Here is a 23,935-nt window from a genome sequence, read left to right as displayed (position 1 = left end):
AACTTTGCATTAGACATTTACAGTTGTACAATCTTCATGAATGTTTGTGACTGAACTGTTAACAACAGTACATTTCAAAGGCATCATGATGCAGATATAAAGACTGATCAAACGTAAGCCCCGTTTCTACCTAGTGGTTCAGTGTGGATCAGTACAGTTTGGTACAGGTCAGATCGGTAAGGCCTGTTCCTTCCACAGCCAACCGTGCCCTACTTGCTAGGAGGCGTGAAAGCTGGATGCTGATAACCACGTCAGTCACGTAATGACATGATGGCATAGCAGTGCAACACAGTGTACCCCACTGTGTACCATGGAACGCTGTTTGACAATGTCATTTTCCAAACAAAAAGAAAATCTTCAAGAAGTGGATTAGAGATTTAACCATGGCAGAGTTATGCGTTGTTCTTTATTATCCCTGTTGAACAGTAACTCTTCTTTTGAACGACTGCATTATTGTAGCTCCACCTTCTGGGGTTGGATCAGTGTGTCTGACACCCCAACAAAAGGGTACCAAAAAGTAGGATGGTACAGGTCGGTTTTATTCATTAGTCTGTTTGATTCAATGGTAACGCCAGAAAATGCGTGCTGTACCTAGAGCAACCGCTTGGTGGAAATGGGGTTACAGAGATCATGGAGGAGGAGATACTTACTAGATTCTAATGGAGGGTGGGACGTGTCTGGGATTCTTGGGATATCACTGGAAAGAAGTCACATGTCAGTCATTCTGATTTCTAACTGTGCTAAATATTAAAATTAGTACACTTCTGGATGCACAGGCACACATGCATAAATGTACGAGTTATCTAGGGAAAGAAGCACTGGGGTTCAGTTATTAAGAGATCACAATGTGCTCAAAAATGGAGAATTAAAGGGAAGATGTGCGCAGAGCCAAGTTTTTCTCATGACTTCAGTGTTTCCCAGACTTAGTCAGATATTTTCCAATGCCAATTTTCATCAGAAAAATGGGTAGCAGAAGTTTGATTCTGTCCACACCACCACATTTCATCTATCAGCACCTCTTAAACAAAGTGTTCCATGGGAAACACCAGAATCCAGTGCACCAACTTCATGTCATATTAAAAGCAGGGTAATCAGTGCAACACTTATCAGTGAAATCTGTCGTTTTAAGGTCAAAATGTGTTCAGCTGCCATCAGACTGATGTCAGGAGGGTCTCTGCTGGTGTTTGGACACATAACTGGAGCCAGTATTGAAAAACAAAGTTTGGGTCCAAAATTTAATCAGCTGAATTAAAAAGTCAATATTTGGACAGTCTGCATTAAAGGGCAACTCTGGTTTTATGACACCTGGACCTTATTTATAGGTGTGTGCATGCTCATATACTCACTCAGACAAACATCGTGCAGCTCGGAGTCCTTCAGAAGTTATTTAGATCCAACTGATTTTAGCCGCACTTAGCGGGGGCCACGGCAAGGGAGCTTCAGCGCAAAATCGCTCATTTCGGCTATGTGTTTTCATCCATTCCCAGTGTTATCATTAAGTCAGCTCGTCTACCGTCTTCAGGTGGGTCAGCTGACCCAGAGCTGACCTGGTGAACAAACATTTGACGGTTGTCCTCACCGGTTTGAGCCCGAGTACACGGACGAGGAGCTCCATGAAAGAAGGATGCAGAGGGAGAGAGATGAAGAGCTGGCTCGAGAACAACAAACAGGAGCACGTCCATGACCCAATGCGAACTGGTGGTGTGCTTGTGGACAGTGATAGCCTATGGCAATAGAAGAGGAGTGTGTTTGTGATGACACTGGCGATGGATGAAAAAATATAGCCGAAATGAACGATTTTGCAGAGATTATGTCCCGCGCTGAAGCTCCCTTGCCGTGGCCCCCGTTAAGTGCGGCTAAAAACGGTTGGATCTAAATAACTTCTGAAGGACTCTGAGCTGCATGATGTTTGTCTGAGTGAGTATATGAGCATGCACACACCTATAAATAAGGTCCAGGTGTCAAAAAAACTGAGTTGCCCTTTAAGTCCCTCTCTTTCTGGAGCTCTGTTTAGACCATGTGTGGCGTGAAGATCTCCAGTTTCACCATCACATCAAAGGTCATTCAAGCAGAGCTCTTTAAATGAAGCTATGGACAGAAATTGGTTATTGTTTGTGTTTTCCACGCAGTTTGATTAGATAAAGTGGTGATTAAAAAATTGTGAAAGCACATCCTGACATTACATCAGACTCATCCGCCTGAACTACACTCACAATAACGGTCACTTTAAAGTTCCTTCTTACAGTTCTGCTTTATGACTAGCTTATTTCAGCACTCGAGACATTTTTAATGCAGGAAAATTCAGAAATATCTTCATATCTTAGATCTAAATCACTAAAGTTAATCAGATTTCAGCAGCTTTGTGACTTGTTGGGTAGACTTAAACTTCCTGGCACATAGAGATAAAGAGAGACATTCTTTGAAAGACAACTTTAGAAAACTTCAAGCAGGGGTAAAAGAATCCAGGACAAATACTTAAACAAAAACATCAACATACAGACAAAGGAGAGGGCTAAGACTGATAGAGATATTGACACACATGTTTAGAGGCCCAGAGGAGACCATTGAGGAGGATTATTCCTGTAAATTTTATTTTTTAGGAAAATCCTACAGTCTACCTTTAAAGAATGATGACTTATCTGAATGAAAGGAGCTAAATTCTAACCCTTTTACCAAAATGTGTGCACAGCTTTATGAGGACATGTGTTATAGAGGGCTCTATGAGGCTGACCAGCCTTTGGGATCCAGCCTCTAGTGGACCCTCAAAGGGCTGCAGTTATTTGCACTTCCATATTGTCGTCATTTTTCAACACTGGAAGTTGCAGACTCGTTTAAACAGATCTCCCCACATCTCTCTATATGTCTAAAACAATAAAGTCATGAGATTGTTAGCCCAGCATAGCTTAAAATAAAATAATGAGATGACTGATGTCCAACTCTCTGAAAATGTAAAGTTGTTTTAACATTTGATTTTAAAAGCAAATATTCAGCTGATAAGTGTTTCATGGACTCTGGGATGCCTTTGGGGCCATTCCAAAATCAAAGGTAAAAAAAAAAAGTAGTTGAAATAAATCAAACATTGCTTCATGAATCCCCAAACTTTAAAATAAATAGATTAGGAGTCACATCAAATGAGACATTCTATTTTCACACTGTGGAAATTTCACTTTGGGATCCTTGAACTTCACCAGGATTGAAAAATTGGATTTCCAGACGCCGCAAAAACAATTTCAAAAGCTTGCAGAAGCAATGCTACACTGATGGACATTACCCAAAGGCCATTTTGCATCTCTTTAAGTGAACTCTTGAGTAACATAGAGGCGGAAGACAAATTATAGTTATTGTAGCTGAGACTCGGACCAGATGGTATTCGTAAAGATGATTTAGTTCATTTAGTCAGGGATGCAAAGTGGTGCCAGCAAAACCAAAAGGTTTCCATAAGCGTGAGAGGATTGAGTAGTCCTGGAAGAATGTCAGATTACTTACTGATATTTTCTATACACCCTTCGTGAGTGTTAGGAGAGAAATTAATAGATTCAACTTTTTTTCTCCTCACCAGAGGCAGACGAGGTTAAGTCTAAGAATAAACACCCCGTGAAGCGAGTCTAGCATCAAGGTACATAAATACATGTCAGCATTGTTATCAAGTTCACTGTTACCCCTTTTCCACCAAGCTGGTTCCAGGGCTGGTGCTAGTGCTGCTGCTAGAGCCGGTTCTCAATTGGTTCGTGCGAACAGGTTAAGAACTGTTTGCTTTTCCACCAACAGGTGCTGGCTTATTAACTTATCTTTTTCTTCTGTTGTTTTGCTTACCCCAAACTCATCTTTTTAAAAAGACGTGTTTTTACTCTGCTTTGGTTGGTCAGTAATCCTGCCCCCACCCCCCAACATAAGCCCGTAGCCCCCGACGTAACGTGGTTCTTTCTGCTGGCCCAGCAAAGAGTTGGTGCTTGCCAAGACCAGTTTTGAGAGCCAGCAACCGGTGCTTAGTCTGTGGAAAACCAAAGAACTGGTGTTAAGTCTGGCTCTATCTGCGAACCAGCCCTGGAACCAGCTTGGTGGAAAAGGGGTATGAGTGAGCCACAGAAATGAAAGCGGAAACTGAAACAGCTCATCTGAAGTTCTGGATATTTCCTATCTGAACTTTCCTCATGCAGCCACAACTACCTGCAACTCCATCACATTAAAGCATCAATAATTATCAATAAGAATGCTGTGTTTCCTAAATATGTGTGCTTTCTAATCACTGATGATCAGCTTGGTTTGTTTTCTAGGAGCTATCAGCCTCAAACATCTGATGAAGCTTCCTCTTGTCTTTTGTGGCTCCTTTAATTGGTCAGAAAAATCCACCTTGCATCATCCCCCAAATAAACAGAAGTGCTTCTTTTAAAGGTGATGTATGAGAAGACTAAATGGAAATCTCCCGTTCCAAAACTTGGCAAGCAATGTAGCAAATAATGGCTGTCTATTTTTAAAATTTGAAAGGAGTCACATAGCCAGGATTAGAATATAAATAAAGGTCCCTGCTTCACGTCCTATCTGAGGACGGCAAACTCTGAGTCAAAGCCTCCGTCTGACACGCCCAGGGTTAAACTCACTGCAGCATTTGGACTGATTTCTGATCTTAAACTAAAGGCTAACATCTCCATTAGATATCAGCATCAGCACTGACACGTGTACAGGATGCACTTCGTTCCTGACTTACCCAATAGGTCGGGATACCACCAGCTCCACTTGAGGCTCAGCTTGAGACTCGAGGATGACGTTGTACACTTCCTTCATTGTTGCACCTGGTAGCAGCTTCCCATTCCACTGCAGAACTTCATCCCCTGGAATCAGACCATCGTGATTTTACAGTTGAATTATTGGCGCGCAATTTGGTACAACTGAACGTACTAGAACTGAACAGTTTTAAGTGCACTAGAGTACTGTTCACATTTGCCTTAAAAGCTGTTTTTTGTTCTGCCGCATTCAATCCACATCCATCTGTATACGTCACTCTTTAATACAGTTCAAAGTCTTTCACCGTTCTTACTTAACCAACGCTAAATTGGCAAATATATATAACACTTCTGATGATGGATGCCCGAGGTGCAGACAATCCCCCGCCACTATGAGCCATATGTTTTGGTCCTGCAGTGCCTTAAACAGGCTCTGGAACTCAATTTTAGAAGCCTTCTCTTTTGTCTGTAACAAAAGAATTGATCCTAATCCAATAACAGCAGTGTTTGGTGTTCTCCCTAACCAGCATGGCATAACTTCATATCAGGCTAATGCAGTTGCCTTCTCATCCCTTCTGGCCCGAAGGTTAATACTCTTAAAATGGAAGGATGCGCAGCCTCCTTCTTTTATCCAGTGGGTGAGAGAAGTCATGTTGTGTTTACAGATAGAAAACTTAAGATATAGCTTACAGGGCTCTCAAAAAAGATATTATAAGACATGGTCATCCTTTGTTGAATATGTCAAGAAGTTGTCGTTTGCCACGGTTTGATCTCACATTGCTTGTCCCAACTGCCTGTAAATCTGTGCAACAATACACATATGTTATGAATGAACTGTAGCCTTTGTGTTTGTGTTAAGTTATGTTTCTTTTTTGGGGTGTGTTTTTTTTTTTTTTTTTTTTCAATTTGTCATGTTTTATTCAGATTTTCTTTGTACAAAATATGCCTTACGTGCTACTGTTCAGCACGGCTTGTTTGTGTTACCTGATATACTTGACAATTTGATTGACGCAATCTTTTGTATATTTGTATAAAAACAGAAAAGTTATAAATAAAGTTTTCAAAAAAAAACAACTGTTTTTTGTTAGATTCCCACTGAGCAAAGATATGTTCAAAAGACATCCTTTCGCTGATATTTTTGGACATCAAACTAAAACCAGCGTCCCTCCAGTTCCAAAGCCAAGTCTCTATGAACAAAGCAACTGAAGCTGCTGAAGCTGCTGCAGCCACTGCAGCCATTTAAGACATTCTTATTGTTTTTCTCCTCCCTCTAGTTTCTATGCATAACTGTAGTCCAGTGTCTGAATGTGGCAGACTGTTCCTGTTCATTTTCCTGTAGCTTCATTTGATTTTCTCAGCAGCTGATGGTACCTGTAAAAACGCACAAAGGTGTCATACATTTCCACTTAAAAGCTGCTGCTGAGCCAAATTAAGCTACTGGAAATTTAATCGCTACAGGATAACACATCAGCATTTTAGACTGCGAAACGGGAAATAGAAAAAAACCAAATAAATTGAATATTAATTTGATTCCAAACTAATATTTAAAGTTGGACTAGCTTAACTAATTTGAACGTTATGTGGACATCCAGAATTGGACATACACAATATTGACGTGATCTGGACGTCCAGAAAACATCCAATGTTTGGTGGGTTTTTTTCCCTTTTTTTGAAAAATGCTAAGTTTTAGTTTGATTTTTATCAGTTTTGATTTAAAAGATACTTGCAACATTTAATGCTTTTTAGCGCCGTGTGGGCTCACATACTTCACGCCCCACTTGCACCTGGTTGGGGCACCCTAGTCAAAAAAGTCTGCACACGGCCCAGCTTGTTACCTCCCTGCAGCTGCCTCATGTTATTTTGCACATCGGCAGATGTTATCATGCCAAACAATAAGTGCAAAAGTTTCCCTGATGTGGGGCCTTACCCCAGCGTTCATGTGGACATCCTCACTTCCCCAACATAGTGAAAATGATTAACACAAAGCCCTGAATGTCATTGTTCATATTCTTTACAGCTGTGGGGCATTCCCACCAACAGTATGAGAGATGTGATGTGCGGTTTACCTGCTCTGAGATGTCCCACCACGTCAGCCAGACTTCCTTTCTTGACTTTCGTGATGAAGGCACCTAATCTCCCTGACTCTGTGATCCTGCCTCCCACCACCTGGGCAGGGAGAGAAGGATGAGTGTCTTCACATGATACCAACACTGGTTGAACATCATGCATAAAGAAATCAAACACAACAAACATGAGTGAGACACAATCTGTCAGTATTTGCGTGAATGAAATGAAAGTGAAAAATGAAAATCTCTAGTCTCCCTAACACCCTGTAAAGCCTGAGCCATCAAAAATAAGCCATAAAATTCATTTTTTTGGAACTGAGGTATTTATAAACCCTTGAAACAAAATCCACAAAAAGTTTTGCTATATCATTTTTATAATATAATTTTTTGTATCACAACTGAAAAACTGGGTAGTTTTGGCAACTTTTTTGGCAAAGTTTTTAGTTAATATTTATTTTCTAATGCACAAAATACTTGATTTTAAAAAATAAGCAACAATTTAAATGGTATTCTTACTCTTATGGAAAAACAAAGTGAGCAAAGATGATTTTATGAGAGCAGTCATTTTGAAAAAGTTAAAATACAACTTCAGCTGCCAGTAATAGGATGATAAACCACAAGGGGGTAGAAAAAAATCTTTTTCTTTAATTTAACAGGTTTTTAAGGAAACTATTTATCATGTTGAAACACAAGTCTTTGAAACTCATTTAGCTAATATGATAGATTCAGCAAAGTAGGGTTAAACAAACGGATTAAAGCCAAAACAAGATGCACACTTTTATATGAAATATATATATATATATATATATATATATATATATATATATTTCATATAAAAGTGTGCATCCGTGTTCATCTCTCTGTCTCTCTGGGTTCACTCTGACCTTTAACCCCAGCAGAGCTCCAGCTTCTTTTGGCATGGTGGTGCTCCTCTTGCTCAGAGTGATTCTCCCGAGGAGATGGTCTCCCTCTTTGGACGGCTGCCAGGTTACAGGATGCTGAGAAAAAGAGATAATTTCAGGTATGATCTGAAGACATGAAGACGTGCACAACCTGTGGAATCAGGTTCAGCAAGAATGTTGCTGATCCATCTATCCATCTATCCAATTATTATCCACAACTTCCCACTTTCCAGGGGTCACTGGGTCTGGAGTCTACCCCAGCTGACACTAGATGACAGGCAGGGTTCACCTGGACAGGTCTCCAGCCTATCAAAGGACTAAGACAGTGTTACCCAACCCTGGTCCTGGAGGACCCCTGCCCTGCATGTTTTAGATGTTACCCCACGCCAGCACACCTGATTCCAATGAATGGCTCGTTATCAGGCTCGAGCAAAGCTTGATGACAAGCTGATCATTTGAATCAGGTGTGTTGGAGTCGGGTAACATCTAAAACGTGCAGGGTAGGGGTCCTCCAGGACCAGGGTTGGGTAATACTGGACTAAGATGTAGAGACAGACAGTTCTTCACACACACACACACACACACACACACACACACACACACACACACACACACACACACACACACACACACACACACACACGCACACCACCTTGGTCTGGATCTGATCTTTATTTTAAAACAACTTTTGCAAATTTTTACCAAATACAGCATAACGACGTAAGGTATTTATCAACAGTTCAAAGCGCTGTTGTTTGAAATGTGACAACAAGCTAACTTTGTACCATAGTTTAGAAGCTGGCTATATTCAGTACTACTGGCAGCCTGAAGACATGTCCATAATGTGTAACGTTAGTGAATCTTGGTTATGTCCTACCAGTCATCTACCAACTCCAACCTTATCAAGCAGAGCTAACGTAACCTCACTCTTCATTTTGTTGATAGGCTCTCAAGTTAGAACAGACCACTGCAGAATATCTGCTGGAATGAACATTGACAGTCTAGCCCGTGTTTTAGCCTTTAGCTCATGTTTTAGCCATTAGCTTGTGTTTTGGACTTTAGCACATGCTGTAGTCTTGAGCTCATGCCCCATCACTCTCTCTTTTAGCTTTCTTCTGCTCTTATGTCCTTTTTCAGACTTCAATGTGCTGCAAATCAACCCGGTCCTACTCAACCACATCAGGAAGCTAAAAAGTAACATATTGAAATAACCTATATTGGCGCTGATGATCTCATTTTAAAGTGTGAATTACTATCAGGCATTTATCTAGAAGGAATAATTTTTCAAGATCACTTAGAAACTGCTCACAGCCCCTTTAAAGTAATCTTTGTTACCATGTTAAATTAAATGGGTGTGGCTTTTGCTCCAGCAACATACTGCAGTCAGTGTTTACACAGAGTGCGTAGATATGGCTCATAGAAGCACCATCGTTCAGTCATACCAGTTTGATCCAGAGTCTGACACAGAAGGAGAGATGCCTGAAGAAATCCAAACCTGACGGCTGCAGCAGGAAGTTTCTGAGTGGTTTGTCACTACTGCAGTTACCATCAGGTAGATAAAATTAACGTTAGCAGCTTGGTGCTAACCAGAGTTATATGACCATACCGAGCAGAAAGAACTGCGTGCAGCCTGGACTGTTCGTTTTTCGAGACAGTACCATGAGGGACATCTATCAAGCAAACTAAACTTGCAGCAGTAACACACACATTAGTGGTGACTGTGGTCATAGCGTCCATAATAATAGCTGAGAGTGTGTTCGCTACCCTGTAGCACAACATTAGCTCCACCAGGGGCTACAGCGACAAGTAGTCACATCCGTCCAAACAAAAGATAACATTATGTAAATAAAGCTAGCTTCACGTGAAATATATGTCCATATATCTTCTCTTTAATGTCCCCTGATATTATTTACTCGTGTTTTTTAACATAGTGTAAAGAAGCTAAGTTACAAACCGTAACCTAGGTTAGCTGCCATGCTAATACCACATTCATCAGGCTATCGCGCTAGGAAGAGCAGTTGGACAGTTGGTAAAGATCCATGCTTCAGCTTCAGGTTCTTGGTGAATCCTGCTTTGTACTGGCCCTCGTTGAGAAAGTAGTCCAAAGTGAAATGGTGAGCACACACATACAACATTTTAGGAGTTGTGGGTGCATCTCCATCAAAAATAAAATTAATTCACTGCGTCTTCAAAACCTCAGATGATGGAGTTAAAAAAAAAGACTTGTGTGCTCTTTTGTGCAGCCAACAACAGAGCAACCGCCGTGCTTTGCTTGTACCTTCGCCATGTTTATTTTACCGAAGCAGCCGAGCAGCCAAGATAAAAGCGCGCTGCACAGAAGGAGCAGTACAAGGGGCGGGCCTGGAGGAGTTACTTTTTTACTTCTGCCCTGCATGACGTAATGCAGGGCAGATCTCAGCTCCGCGTGTTTGAGCACACGTGTTCTGAAAGCAAGCTTTGTCTGGAGCAAGCAAGAGAAGGAGAAAATGAAATTTTCTCATTTTGGGGGTGTTTGTAGACAGGCGGGAGACGCATATTACTGTTACAAAACCAGTCTAAAGTGAATTTTGCACAATATGGGACCTTTAAGTTTTCACATTTGGCACACTCACATGAGAGTTCGATGCTTTTCACTGCTGATCATTCTTCTCCAAACCCTTCAGTTAAAGTTTCCACATTTCGCCCTGTCACATGTTAGTTTGATGCTTTTCATTGCTGTTCATCCTTTTCAAACATCGCAAGGGCTTAGTGCAACATGTTCCTGGAGCTGAGCACCAAAGATGAAAATCAGTAGAGGTATAATGTGCTATTCTTCCTGTCAGGAGTAATTCAAATATTAATAGTATAAACATGTTTAAAAATCTAAATATTATGATTGAAGTCAAACTTCCAGCTGTGGCAGTGATAGATATATGCAGATATCTGCACAGCAAGGAGCAGGTTTTAGGCAGCCACACCCACACAAATACACACGCACATCCCCATCAAACAGGTAGGACATTAATATATCTACAACAAACAGACAAAAACTCTGGAGTAACAAACTTTCCAAGAGGATAAAAACGAAGACTTACGTGCCATACGGTGGGGTCATGTGGGTAGCACTCCCAGTCGCCTGAAGGAGAAAAGAGAGCAGCTCAGATACAGAGAATGTACAAGTGGCTTCCTTCATATTCCCATTTTTCACTGAAAACACACACACACACACACACACACACACACACACACACACACACACACACACACACACACACACACACACACACACACACACACACACACACACACACACAATAACTATTCCACAGCCACTGGCAACTATACGGCAACCTGTCGACTACAGGGCACAGAAGGATGAAGGAAAAGAAATAAAAACATGAAATCCATTAATTAAATGATGAGAAAAAAACAAAATAAAATAAAGAATAAAATAAAAAGACTTGTGGCACTGAAGTATTAAAGAAAAAAATGACTCAATTAAAGATATCAGAAATTAAAATTCATGATTCGCTCAGTGGTATTAGTGTAATCATCTTAAAGCTTTAAAGTATTTAATATAAAAACAAAATGAATTACTTTCTCTATCAATAAACCACCAAGGACTAGTTCACAGAGGCTTTTTTACAATAAGTTTTAACAAGATGAAATCACCGACCAACAGTGTTGCCGCAGTTACCTTGAAAAAGTAATCCAATTACTAATTACTCCTTTAAAAAGTTACTTAGTTACTATACTGATTACTCAATTTTAAAAGTAACTAAGTTACTTTACAAGTTACTCTATTAGTTACATTCAGCAGCTGCCAACAACACCTGCAGCAGCATGATTTTACAAAATTGTGTGATTGCAATTAAAATGAATAATAATATGGGTCTACATGTTTTGGTAGAAAGAAACATGCAGACATGCAGTTATAAAATTTGTACTTTACAGTTAAAAACTAAAATCTTGATTTTATACTTTCTGAATTACAGAAATACAACTAAAGAAAGCTTTTACAGTACTATTTTTGGTGCACTACAGCACTGATTGGTTAAATTCAAGATTTTTTTTTATTTTTTAAATGCTTTGTTTTAGTCTGGTTTGGTTTTTATCAGTTTCATTTTTGTTAAAGCTGAAGTCTGTTGATCCTGTATTTGTAATATACAATGAGCAAAAAAAATGTCACTGGAGTGTGAGCTTACCTAATCCTCAGTACCCTGCTCAGGGCATAAAAGTCTACAGAGTCTGGGCACCCCCCTGCCTGTGACCAGATGCCTCAGGTAGCCTACGTTATTTTGCTCTGCTCCTTAAATTTGTGCTAAACAGAGGGTTCAGCTCTTGGAATAGAGGGAGTTACAGTGATAGACACATGACTCACTTTTCCCCAGTTAAAAGTCAAACAATTTCTCAAGCATTTATGGCCGCTCTAATAGATTCCTAAATGTTTCAGTAAAAGATCTTAAGCAAACTGCCGGCACAGAGTTTACAACGAAACGTAATACTGTCATCTTTAGCTGACAAACTCAAAACTGTGACTGTATTTCCAGCCAGAAAATGTACATCTCTCTTCTCCCCCCTCTGTTGTTTATGTTTGTGTTGCTGGCTGCTATTACAGTTGTCCACATGAAAAAAACGTGATGAATATGCGACTCTCGTCACTCCCCAAGATGCAGGAAAAAAGCATATATCTTTTTACAAAAAATCGAAAAGAATAGTAACACACAGTGACTTGGACATGTAACTTTGATTTTATTTCTGGTTTGGAAACAGTAACGGGTTAGATGACTTGTTACTGAAAAAAAGTGGCACTTTACTGGAATCAGTGCTGACCAACAAGATACTTTGGTAGAACAATCAAATTCTGTTGTTCATGAAGGACCTTTAATTTAGGAAATTCAGTCCTCATTTTTACATTGGGCAATCCGAAACATCAAACACAAGTTAAAAAAGGAGTATTCCTATTCTTAACATGGACTTAAAGTACCAATGCTGGATTTTCAGACTAAACATGTGCAGATATTCAAACCTCTACATAGTCATATAGAAATCTCTGAATCTGTCAGTAAACTGATCAAAACACTCTGTTCCAAAAATAGCTCCACGGCCCTGTTCTACGAAGCAGGATTACTAGGATTGTTGCTAGGCGCTGCCTAAGTAGCTGCCTGTTGCAGCAGCTCTCTCTACTTTGTCTGTTTCTTGTAATTTTTTTCGTGTCTTTTTTGTCATCTTTGTTAGAGTGGATCATTACTTTGTATGGTTCATTGTTGGTCGTGGACACCAAACGTTTTGTGGCTTCAGTGATATCTTTACTAATTTTCTCCTGTGTTTGTCTGGAGATCCTACATGTAACCACGGCTGCATTGTTTGGCTTATCCATTCAGAATACTTTTGATCCACCTGCACTCCTGGTTTGTCATCGCCAAATAGCAAAACCTTTGGTGATACACTGTATACTCTCCTGGTGTCTCTGCCTCATCCTTCTTACTATAATGTACTCCATCTTTTTAGATCACGTTAAAAATAAAGACTAAAACAGAGAAATATGGGAAATCACGGGTAAATCCTGAGTGACATACATTTATTTTGTCTCTTTTTTTTCTTTGTCTTTTCTCTCCCTCTTTTCTTTGAATGAAATGAAATGAGAGAAGCCAGATATATACTCAGTATCAGATGTTAAGTCTGTTTATTGTTTATTATAAGATGTGCATCAAACTTCCAGCTGCTGTCAGGTTAACTTTCCATTATGACAAACAGCTTTAATGTGACATCAGATGTGACGGGACAGTTAATATAGAAACAAATGTATATGCTGGTTCAGAGGGTTATATTAAATAGCGATTGCTGTGATTGTTTATTGCATTGAAAACGTGCCTGACACTCTGGAAACCTGCCTCTGAGGCTTTGTTGACGTGAGCTCACATGTGCACCTGTCACCAAATAACAGCTGCGGATGGTGCACTCCGCGTAATTATGCACGACAAATAACCCTATATAAAAACATATTGCATTTAGTAAATTAAGGCTCTGAGAGCTAACAGGATGTTGGTGTGAAACCTCTGCACTCAGTGTGAATCTAAATATTACATATTGATCCTAAACATGACAGAGAGGATGTGTGAGAGAATAGACCAGGTTGGAGCTGGTGAGCTTTCAGCGCACTTTCTGCACTGTTTTTGGCACGAAATTGTCACTGCACCAATATGAATCTGCCGACACCTCCCCCTTGTGCGCCGTCAACTCCCCCTGGCGGTGCGCCGCACAAAATTAACACTGCGCGGGGTGTGCCAGGCTTGCGCCCCCTGCGCTGCGCCACAAAATTAGAGCCCAGAGACTTAATTAAGAGTTCTCTTAAACAGGGCTGAGAGAAATATTGGGATTTTTTTTAAGCTGTAAATCAAGCACAGCTACTACAGGGGTATCAGAGGGACAGATGAGAGACAAAATACACAATATCCCCTCTTTAAGTCTCTCCTACAACTAAGCAAGTTTCTCTCACTAATGAAGACAATGGGATGTGACTGAAAGCCTGGGAAAAATCTGGATTGTGAATTTTAAGCTGAGTTGATAACTTGAGCTTCTGTATAAGGTCTTCATTGTATAAATGTTTGATTTCGATCTAAACTCAAGTGTTTGCAGGACTAAGGTAAACAAATAGATCCACTTCATTGATTCATGTCAGTATCAGAGGCTTAACGTGAGTTGTGATCTGAAACGACTTCATTCTTCTCATGTCCAGCAGGAGACTTTGACTTCACAATTATTTTGGGTGGATTATCTTGAACTCTTGTTTCAGTCTTAAATCAAACAGTCATCTGCACACACAGCCCGGGGGGCGTTGGTGAAATGTGTGCGAGACCTCAGCGACACTGTTATGACATAGTAAAACAGAGCCAAGCATTCCTAGGAGCCAGGAGGCAATGAGGTTAATGAGTTGTGACAACTTATAGTGACGTTATGTAATCTTAAAGCAAACGCTCTGACAGGAGACGTCCAAGTCTCCGTTTCATAACCTCAGCATGAGCAGTGGGTTGGCCACGTGGGTGGCTCTGTTTCTGCACTGAACAGGACCTGGATGACGGAGAGTCACAACCCATGAGAGCGCGCACAGAAAATAATCTTCTATTTGATAACTTTCACGTATTCATGATGAAAAAAGGAAGAGGAAAATGTCGTATGAACTTTTTTTGACTGAAACTCAATGGATGATGTTACAGGGTTGTTCTGTTGCCTTGAGCTGGAATCAACCATTTTGAAGCTTATTTAGGCAGCACAAAACTTTAGATTTATGTAAAGAAGCCAACTGGTCACAAGCCCAGAATAATAAAAAGAGAAAAACAGCACAGAGTCAGCCACACAGTGCTGAAGAAAGAGATGTCTACCAAATTAAAGGCAAAGTTACCAAAATAAAAGCATACAGCATACATACAAGATCAGTGAAAAGAGAGCACCAACAGGGAACTGATGTATAAAAGGACCTGCTTTGTTGGACATTACAGATTAAGGGCTCTAATTTTGTGGCGCAGCGCAGGGGGCGCAAGCCTGGCGCAAGCCTGGCGCAGCCTGCGCAGTGCTAATTTTGTGCGGCGCACCGCTGTGTGCTGCCAATTTGACAATTTGGTAGACCGTCTGCGCAGAGGTGGGTGTGACGGCGCGCCAGGGGGAGTTGACAGCGCACCAGGGGGAGGTGTCAGCAGATTCATGTTGGCGCAGTGACAATTTCGTGCCAAAAAAGTGCGCTGAAAGCTCGCCAGCTCCGACCTGGTCTATCCTCGGCCCAAGGCGGAGCGCACCCCACGCAGCTGTTATTTGGTGACAGGCGCACATGTGAGCTCACGTCAACAAAGCCTCAGAGGCAGGTTTCCAGAGTGTCAGGCACATTTTAATGCAATAATGGCGCTACCCAAGTAGCTGCCTGTTGCAGCAGCTCTCTCGTCTTTGTCCGTTTCTTGTAATTTTTTTGTCTCTTTTTCGTAATCTTTGTATTTGGAGTGGATCATCACTTTGTATGGTTCACGGACACCAAACTTTTTGTGGCTTCGGCGATACTTTTGACTACTTTTCTCCTGTGTTTGTCTGGAGATCCCACATGTAACCATGGCTGCATTGTTTACATGCGAAATTAGCTGTTAGCAGCCTGTAGCATGCCAATGCTAACTAGTGTAGGGCTTGATGATTTCCCTCGAGCTGAGGAGGAGGAGGTGAGGACGACGTGCCGGTTCTCGGGTGTGAGCTGGGAGATGACAACGTGGACCTGTCCTTCCATCCATCGTTGTTGGGAACGTGGGATACAGCTCCGAGGGATGGACGAGCTAGCTGTGCTAACCCAGCGGCATCGTGGTGTTCACGGACGTGGCCGACGGAGCTGACATCGGACGCCGGCAACACATCGGAGGAGCTTCGCCTGCTGTGAGCAGACAGGATCCAGGAGACAGAGACTGAACAGACTGCTGGGGAGGCTCAGTCCTGGACCCTGTGGAGGTGGAGACTGGCTGGGCTGGAGAGTGGTGGACAAGTGGTGGACGGGATGTCGTCATCTAATTTCTTATGGACCTTTTTGCACTTTCTATACTCTTTCTTACTTTTGTTTTCTTAAATGCTGCTGTGACTCCTGAATTTCCCCTCGGGGATAAATAAAGTATTTTCTATTCTATTCTATTCTATTCTATTCTATTCTATTCTATAAACAATCACAGCAATCACTATTTAATGTAACTGTCTGAACCAGCATATACATTTATATCTAAATTAACTGTCCTGTCACATCTGATGTCAGATTAAAGCCGTTTGTCATAATGGAAAGTTAACCTGACGGCAGCTGGAAGTTTGATGCACATTTTACAATTAAACAATAGACACCCTTAACATCAGATACTGAGTATATATCTGGTTCTCTCTTTTCATTTAATTCAAAGAAAAGAGGGAGAGAAAAGACGAAGAAAAAAGAGACAAAATAAATGTTTGTCACTCAGGATTTACCCGTGATTTCCCATATTTCTCTGTTTTAGTCTTTATTTTTAACGTGATCTAAAAAGATGGAGTACATTACTGTAAGGAGGATGAGGTGGAGACACTGGGAGAGTATACAGTATATCACCAAAGGTTCTGCTATCTGGCGATGACAATCCAGGAGTGCAGGTGGATCAAAAGTATTCTGAATGGATAAGCCAGCTGTGTAACTGCCTCTTAATTTTTTACTCCGAATAAAGACAAAGGAACAGATTAAATCTGTCCCGGGAGCTGGCCCACACAGTGACGCGCGTTATGTCCTCCGATGCGCCCCGCTGTCCATTGACATGCTGCAGGGACAGCGGCTCTGACCGTCTCCGCTGCCAGCACTATCCGCGGTGCTGAGGATCAGTCAGACCAATCAGACGCTGCGCCTCAGTCCCAGGGCATTTAAAGGCGAGGAGAGGCGCTCATTTGATTGGTGAAAACAGCGCCCGGCTGTGTTAAACCCACTTTTCTCCTCCCTCTCTGCCATTTGCGCGGAGGGAGGTGTGGACGCGCAGCTCTGCGCTCATGTGCGCCTGTACTGCGCCTCTCTTGGCACTAAAGGAAACTTGCAAAGTGCGCCGGTCACGCCCTGTGCGCACGGCGAAGGCTGGCGCAGGGCAGGTGCGCCTGTGCCTGCGCCTGGTCTAAGAAATTAGAGCCCTAAGTTTTTAATGTTTATGATTAACAGTTTAATGTTTATTCAACCTGCATACTGACTGATAAGACCCTGTTACAAACAAAGCCTAACCAATCAGAAATCAGATGGCCAAGTTCTTTAACCGCTCAAGAAAAACAATAAAATAAATCATTAACAAAATAAAAAAACAGACCTGAAACCCTTCAGCCTGAGAAAAGATGCCTTTGTGGGGTCCAGCTCAACCTGCTCACTTTACATTAACCGTTTTGGCCTAGTTAAGACTTCTTCATCGATTCAAAACCGAGGTGGCAGACTCAGCCGTGAGTTCTGCATAATTCCATGTCCACCCACCAGAGCACCCCTCCAAAGCACGGGGGCAGTGCTCTTATTCTCGTAGTAGAATGATAATAATTATTATTATAATGATAATAATAATAATATTTTGTCTGCTTCCTGGGCATCTTAGTGTCTCTTCCTCACATCAATCAGCCTATACATAAATTGCTTCTCAAAATAAAAGTGTGTTTCATTTCATGAAGTAAGAACATTGAATTACATGATAGTCTTTGAACCTGGTACTGTTGTACTGACTACCCTCTATCACATGTATCATTCAGCACACATCCATAAGGTGTTGAGATGAGATCAGGGAAGCAGTGCAGCTCCAGCCTGGACTCAGACCAGACATCTTGTCATCAGTCAAGTGGAGGTTTAGGGTGAGGGTGTTCTGTCAGGGCAGCTTTTAAACACTGCTATGGCAGCCAGGTGCTGCTTCCTTTTTTAGCTGAAGACTGAGTCCAGGTCAGCACTGAGATGCGGATGCTGGCAGTCGAGAAGCATCCAGGCATGTTAATTACTGTGAGACCAGTGTAGGAAGCAGAGCACACACACTTAATGCTCAGTCAGTCACAGCAAATCACTTTATCATCAATACAATAGTCTTTATAACACACTCTTCTCTGGTGGGTTTTTCTTTTTTTTTTGGTCAGGGTTCCTGCAGTTTTAAAATCCTAGCATCCCACACTTATCTTTGCTCAAATTCTTCGATTAATGTTCAGTTTTTAAGACAACATTTATGACCTGAGAAACCAGGCAGATGTTTCTCTATCTGTCTTTACATGTTATGGTGGGTTCTGGACTCACATTGAGTCTCCTTAATATATGGACAGGGAATATAATTAATGGGTAAAGCTCCTAACTCTTGCCTTGAGCAACATGCACTGCTCTTCTTTTTTCAGTTTCCAAAAGCATCCATCATTCTATTCTCTGCATGAAGCTCAGAGCAACAAAAATAAAAGCATTCACCCGCAGAAACAGAGAAGAGACCATCATCAGTGAATGCAGTTATTGTCTAAAGTCTCTTATTCAAACCTGTATCACAGATTGGGCATGTTCTAAGTTATGAGTAAAGGTGTGAAAAAATATTGATACAGCAATATATCACGATACTATGACCTTTGATATAATATTCACATTTCATCTCTTAATATTGATATTTTTGTTAAAATAAAATTTCATATTTTAGGTGAGGTGGAAGTACAATATGTCTCCCGCACCTCCATTGCGGTAACTGGTGCCAAAGAGCTACTCTGCTGCATGTTGCATATAAACTGTAAAATCAATTTAATCTCAAAGTATATTCAAAATATTTTATTCCTAACTTGATGATGTGGGGTTTGATGCCGTAAAAATCAATGTTTTTTCTCTATTCTTGGGTCACTAAGTGACCACGTCTTTCAGACGAAATTTTTTTTTGCAACATTAGATTAATATCACAGAAGTTTAAGTGACAAACTTGATGCACTTTGTTTTAAAGTTGAGCGTCTGTGGAAACACTGCATCTGACTTTCATTATTTCAAACACAATTAAATAGAAAAGTAGTTTTTGATCGAACAGTGAAATATGTCGAATGTTGCAATATATCACAAAACTGTGATACTATCGTATAGTGACCCAAGTATCGTGGTGCGTATTGTATCGTGAATTATTTGTGGATACCCACCCCTAGTTATGAGCTATTATTGTTTGCCTATCAGCAGAGGAGGACTTACTCTCTTGAAGCAAAGTCTGGAATGTAATTGAGCCCAGACAGACCCGATTATTTGTTTCTGTTTGCATCTGAAGCAGCACCTTGGAACTTTGAGCTGTGAAATCTCAGACCCCAGCTTGTACATGACAAGATTGGAGTGAAAACAGCAGCGTGTCCTCAGGCTTGGGGACATTGTTGGAGATGTTAGGCCTCAGGATGTTAACACAGGGATCAAACAGGGTCAAACTGCCCCCTCTGCAGACACACCATCACACACATATGAGTGGGATTGTCCCTCTTCAGGGCCAGGCTGAGAACAATACAACAGGACACACAGAATACATGTAGATACATACACTGGATCACACACTCATTATCAAACTGGTGTTGGAGAGTACAGAGGTGATTTTGAAGAGGAGAAGATGATCACAGGGTAATATCAGAGCAGCTTGACCTGCTTTGGTCACCAAACACAGACAGAAAGTCAGCTGATTAAAGACAGTCCAGCTAAAAACAAACAGCCCCTCCCCTTTTTCAACCCGTCATTTTTCATGTAAAGTCAGCTGTGCAACACTGTGACTCTCAGACAAAGCCTGTTTACTGCCAGAGCTCTGAGCTCTGAGCTCTGAAGGCTGACATTAAGTATGATGAGAGTATGTTGGTCCAATGCCAAATAGGACACGTCAATCAAATGTCTGTTTAAATGATTATCTGAGAGGTTTTGTGTGGACTACAGTGAGCTCTAAGTACTTCCTGGTAAATTAAGACTGTCATAAAGCAGAGGTGAGGTGGTTTCCTCAAACGTCACGTGTTGGATGGATAAACAGATGAATGATCAGATATCGATACCTCCATCTCCTCTCTGGCTGAGAACAACATCAGTTATATCATGAACACAAAGTGATGATTGATTTGGTCTCTCACCTCTCTCGCTGATGCTTTCGATCTCGGCATCCTCGCAGCTGCTGTACTCGGGCGTGGTTCCCCCCTCCTCCTCAGAGCTGCTGACACTAGTCTGCCTCTTCCCTCCCACCCCCAGTCCCCGCTTCGACTTGTAGGGTCTCGGTGGCGGTGGACGCAGTGATTCTGATTGGTCAGAGCTCAATGAATCATTGCGCAGCATGCTCTCAGCCTTTTCCCGTTTGGTCCGTCTCACAGGTCCCTGGCCTGGGGCTGAACCAGGTCTTGTACCAGGGGGCTCTCTGAGTTCAGGGGGAGGGGCTTGCTGAGCAAGGGTGTGTTCATGTGGCCCGCCACCCCCACCCACCGTCCTCTGACCAGGCCTCACGCCATCCCCAACCTCCCCCATGACACCCATGCCCCGACCCTGCACAGAAACAGGGTGACCCCGGCCTCCAGGAGGGACCTGCCCAGCTTGGCGAGGGGAGGCACCACTGTGGTCCATGTGGTGGTAGCCCCCCTCTTCTGTCTGTCTCCCTCCAACACCTCCTCCCACTGGATCGTGCTCCAGAGAGCGTCCCTTTGACAGCCTCCTGCCCTCCCTGCGCTCCCTGGACTCTCCTCGGAGGTCCCGATCCATGGAGACCTGCGTCTGTAGCCTGGGCTGACCCACCCGGCGCTCTCCTCGACCAGTTGCTCCCACACTTTTCCCATTTCTCCTGGAGAGAGGTCAGCATAGGATGTAGAGACAGAAAGGAAAAGGAGAAAGATGAAGCGTTTAACCTCAGGACAAACACTGAGTCACTGACAGATGTTTGTTTGTCTGTTGTGTGTTAACCAGTCTTTGCATGTAAAATTTTAGGACATTTTAAGCTTTCACCAGCTATGAAAACCAGTCTTTCTGTTTTGGGTCCATTTTTTGGTCAGATAAAGTCACATCAGACACATCTGTTGCTGATGTTGTTCAACAGTGAGCTTTAATACCCTCATATAACAACATCAGTGATAATAAAAAGCTGCTCTGTATCATTAGTTCTGGGCTCCTCTCTCCCTGCTGTGCCTGGGTGCTTCATAGCTCAGTTTAGCCTTGTCAGTGCGTTTGTGTTAAGGTCTGGATAAAGGCTGTGACAGTATTTATGATGCAGAGACACAAACAAAGCTCAACTAAAGAAATATCTAAAGACATCGTCACACTTTATTTTCATCCCTTCTTTTGTCATCCATGTGTCACTCAGCTTACGTGTCTCTTGGTGGTTCGCTACGTGACCTTGAATCAGCGCCAAGTGTGGTCCCGAGTTGACCGGGTCGGTTGGGGTCCTGGATTGAGGTGGTGGATTCTGGAGGTGCTTGGGAGCGAGAACGGAGCTTCTTGTCACTTGGAGTTTGGCACACAGACGGCTCGCTGACGGCTGAACCGAGTTTTCCAACCGGACCAGTGAACCACTCACCCGGTTTGGTCAGAATCTCCTGCTGCTTCCGACAGTTATTGCACACCCAGATCACCTGAGGACAGAGAAGCACAGGTTCAGGTTACAGACACTCTAGTATGTCTGTTTCATCCAAATGTGACGGACTACTCAACATCACAGGGAGTTTGATATGCTGAACAGAATCTAAATAGGATTACTTTCTATCACGTTAGTAAGGAGCCCTAAGAGGACAAGCTTCCATTTTCAATCACTGTGTGATCTTCCTTTTCTTCCTACCTTGGCCAACAAAGCTAATTTTTTCATGGCAGGTCACCTTGAAAGGATAGACCACAACACAACATATTGCTGCTGCTCACACCTGTGAGATAAGTTAAGCCTGTTTCTGTGTTTTCAAATCTGATATGAGTTAAGATCACCAGAAGTTTCAGTGTAATAATCAAAATGTTATTTTTAGTTAAAAAAAAAAAAAAAAAAGTCTTAGCCAAATTCACCGGACAAGTCCAGAGAAACATCTCGAAAACATCTTCCATTTTAAGATCTTAGACAAAAATAAAGCCTGAATAGGAGATTTTTTTTAAGCATCTTAGGCATCACTTTTTGCCTCTTAACATCTTAAAATAAGTTGGGTTTTTTCTAGGCTTGTCAGGTAACTGTGGCTCAGATTAAGTCTGATAAAGTAACTTCTAATAAAATAAGACCTGAACACTTGATTAGATTTCAGTGCAGTGTGCAGTATACCGATTTCATAACCGTCACTGGTATTGTTGCCACGAAATGAATTTTCCAATGCAGTAATTACCATGGTGAATCATTGTTACACATAATTTAGTCCATTTAGTCATTTTTCTGCCTCAGCCATCCTAAAAATAACCATTTTAGGCCAGTAGCACCGAGTCAGTGACGTGGCTCACTAGACAAATCAAACATTTACCGGCATGCTGAAAGCGAAACAGCTCATGCACACCAGACAAGGCTTCTGGTGTGCATGATGGCATCTACCCTGTTTCGGACACATGCTGCACATTGCTATAGGTAAGTGTCTATGGTCAAACCCCAAAACCTAAAATGTGATACAACCAATTTTTGAACAAAAGTAGTGGCATCAAAATAAACATTTCGAAGCAAACAAAATACTGTAATTTGCAGACTATAAGCCGCTAGTTTTTTTCACACACTTTGAACCCTGCGGCTAAAACAGTGGTGCAGCTTAATTTAGGTTTTTACTGTCTAACTATTTTCGTTATCAATTAAATACATGCCAACAAAAAATATGAGTTTTGCCAAGCTTTGATGGTGTTGAGGCATAAATATCCCGCCTGCTCTTATGGACGGTGCATCTGGACCGAGTGTCTGCTGGCATGTCAGCAGGTGTTTCTGCTGATGGGAAAGGGGAAACAAGTGTTGTGCTAGTTTGCTATAATTTTTTTTTACCCTTCTTTTTGTCCAATAAACAGGTAGCTACAAAATGCCTTTGATAGACTCTTATTCTGAGGATGAAGCCGGAGCGCTGTCTAGCACCACATAATGTTGTTCTGTCAGGACAGGTAATAGTGTTTCTTTACTTCTTGTGAGTGATGATGATAAATATATAAAAAGAAAAGCATTAAATGATTTAGGAATCCTACCTTGGATTGATAAAGCTATAGACCAAGCAGCTGCCTCAAAAGGTTTTTTTTTTGGCCCTGCATTCTCGCCCGCTGCTCTTCAGTCACCGATCTGTCAGTATCTCTGTGTATGTCAGTTTGTTGTCCCAAAAAACATGAGCGGTGAAAAAATCCCACAACTGAAATTTTATGTCTCACTCCACAGCTGTCTGTATTGCAGCAGCGGGGTTTGGAGGAATAAAAGCTCAGAAATCTTTAGTGCTTCATTAGACAACCTTACAGGTTTCCAAAAACATACAGAACATACATTTAGGAAAACGCACATGACGACAATCTAGTAATATTTAATTTTAACAAATTTAGTGGCATTAAAAATGTTACCAGTTAACTGCTCACCCTCTTAAAATAAAATGCAAAAATTCAGACCTAAAATTTATATCACAGCATTTTTCCTTCAAATTGTGAAAATGGTATTATATCGTGGTTTTCCAACATGACATAAGGGAAGTCTTTTCAAAACATGATTCTGATTCTGTTCTGTGTTATAAGTGTACACATCCTACCTAGCAGGTGGAAAATGTCCAATACTGGGTAAGAAAAGGCCTTTGCCTGCAATGTGTTTTTGGAAGATAAGCTTAATCCATTTCAGGCTTAAAGTGCACTACACTA

General features: G+C 41.7%; 1 protein-coding gene across 15 annotated transcripts in view; it reads right to left on the bottom strand.

The window, feature by feature from the left end:
• Positions 1 to 23,935, bottom strand: part of LOC141795659 (regulating synaptic membrane exocytosis protein 1-like) — a 261,446-nt gene that overhangs the window by 86,768 nt on the left and 150,743 nt on the right. For 13 of the 15 annotated variants that reach the window (XM_074676630.1, XM_074676634.1, XM_074676637.1 and 10 more), the window contains 8 exons: positions 21,473 to 21,735; positions 20,257 to 20,951; positions 10,764 to 10,804; positions 7,672 to 7,785; positions 6,788 to 6,887; positions 4,706 to 4,829; positions 3,487 to 3,504; positions 651 to 697 (listed from right to left, as the gene is read on the bottom strand). In XM_074676630.1, the coding sequence (XP_074532731.1) occupies positions 651 to 697; positions 3,487 to 3,504; positions 4,706 to 4,829; positions 6,788 to 6,887; positions 7,672 to 7,785; positions 10,764 to 10,804; positions 20,257 to 20,951; positions 21,473 to 21,735 (1,402 nt within the window). The remainder of the gene's footprint in view (positions 1 to 650; positions 698 to 3,486; positions 3,505 to 4,705; positions 4,830 to 6,787; positions 6,888 to 7,671; positions 7,786 to 10,763; positions 10,805 to 20,256; positions 20,952 to 21,472; positions 21,736 to 23,935) is intronic. The other 2 variants (XM_074676633.1, XM_074676639.1) reach the window with 2 other exon arrangements.

The sequence above is a fragment of the Halichoeres trimaculatus genome, unplaced genomic scaffold (genome assembly GCF_033239565.1).
Source record: "Halichoeres trimaculatus isolate MK-OKI-2021-1 unplaced genomic scaffold, fHalTri1.1 fHalTri1_scaffold_8, whole genome shotgun sequence".
In the NCBI taxonomy this organism is placed as follows: Eukaryota; Metazoa; Chordata; class Actinopteri; order Labriformes; family Labridae; genus Halichoeres; species Halichoeres trimaculatus.
This window is presented reverse-complemented; position numbering and strand designations above follow the sequence as displayed.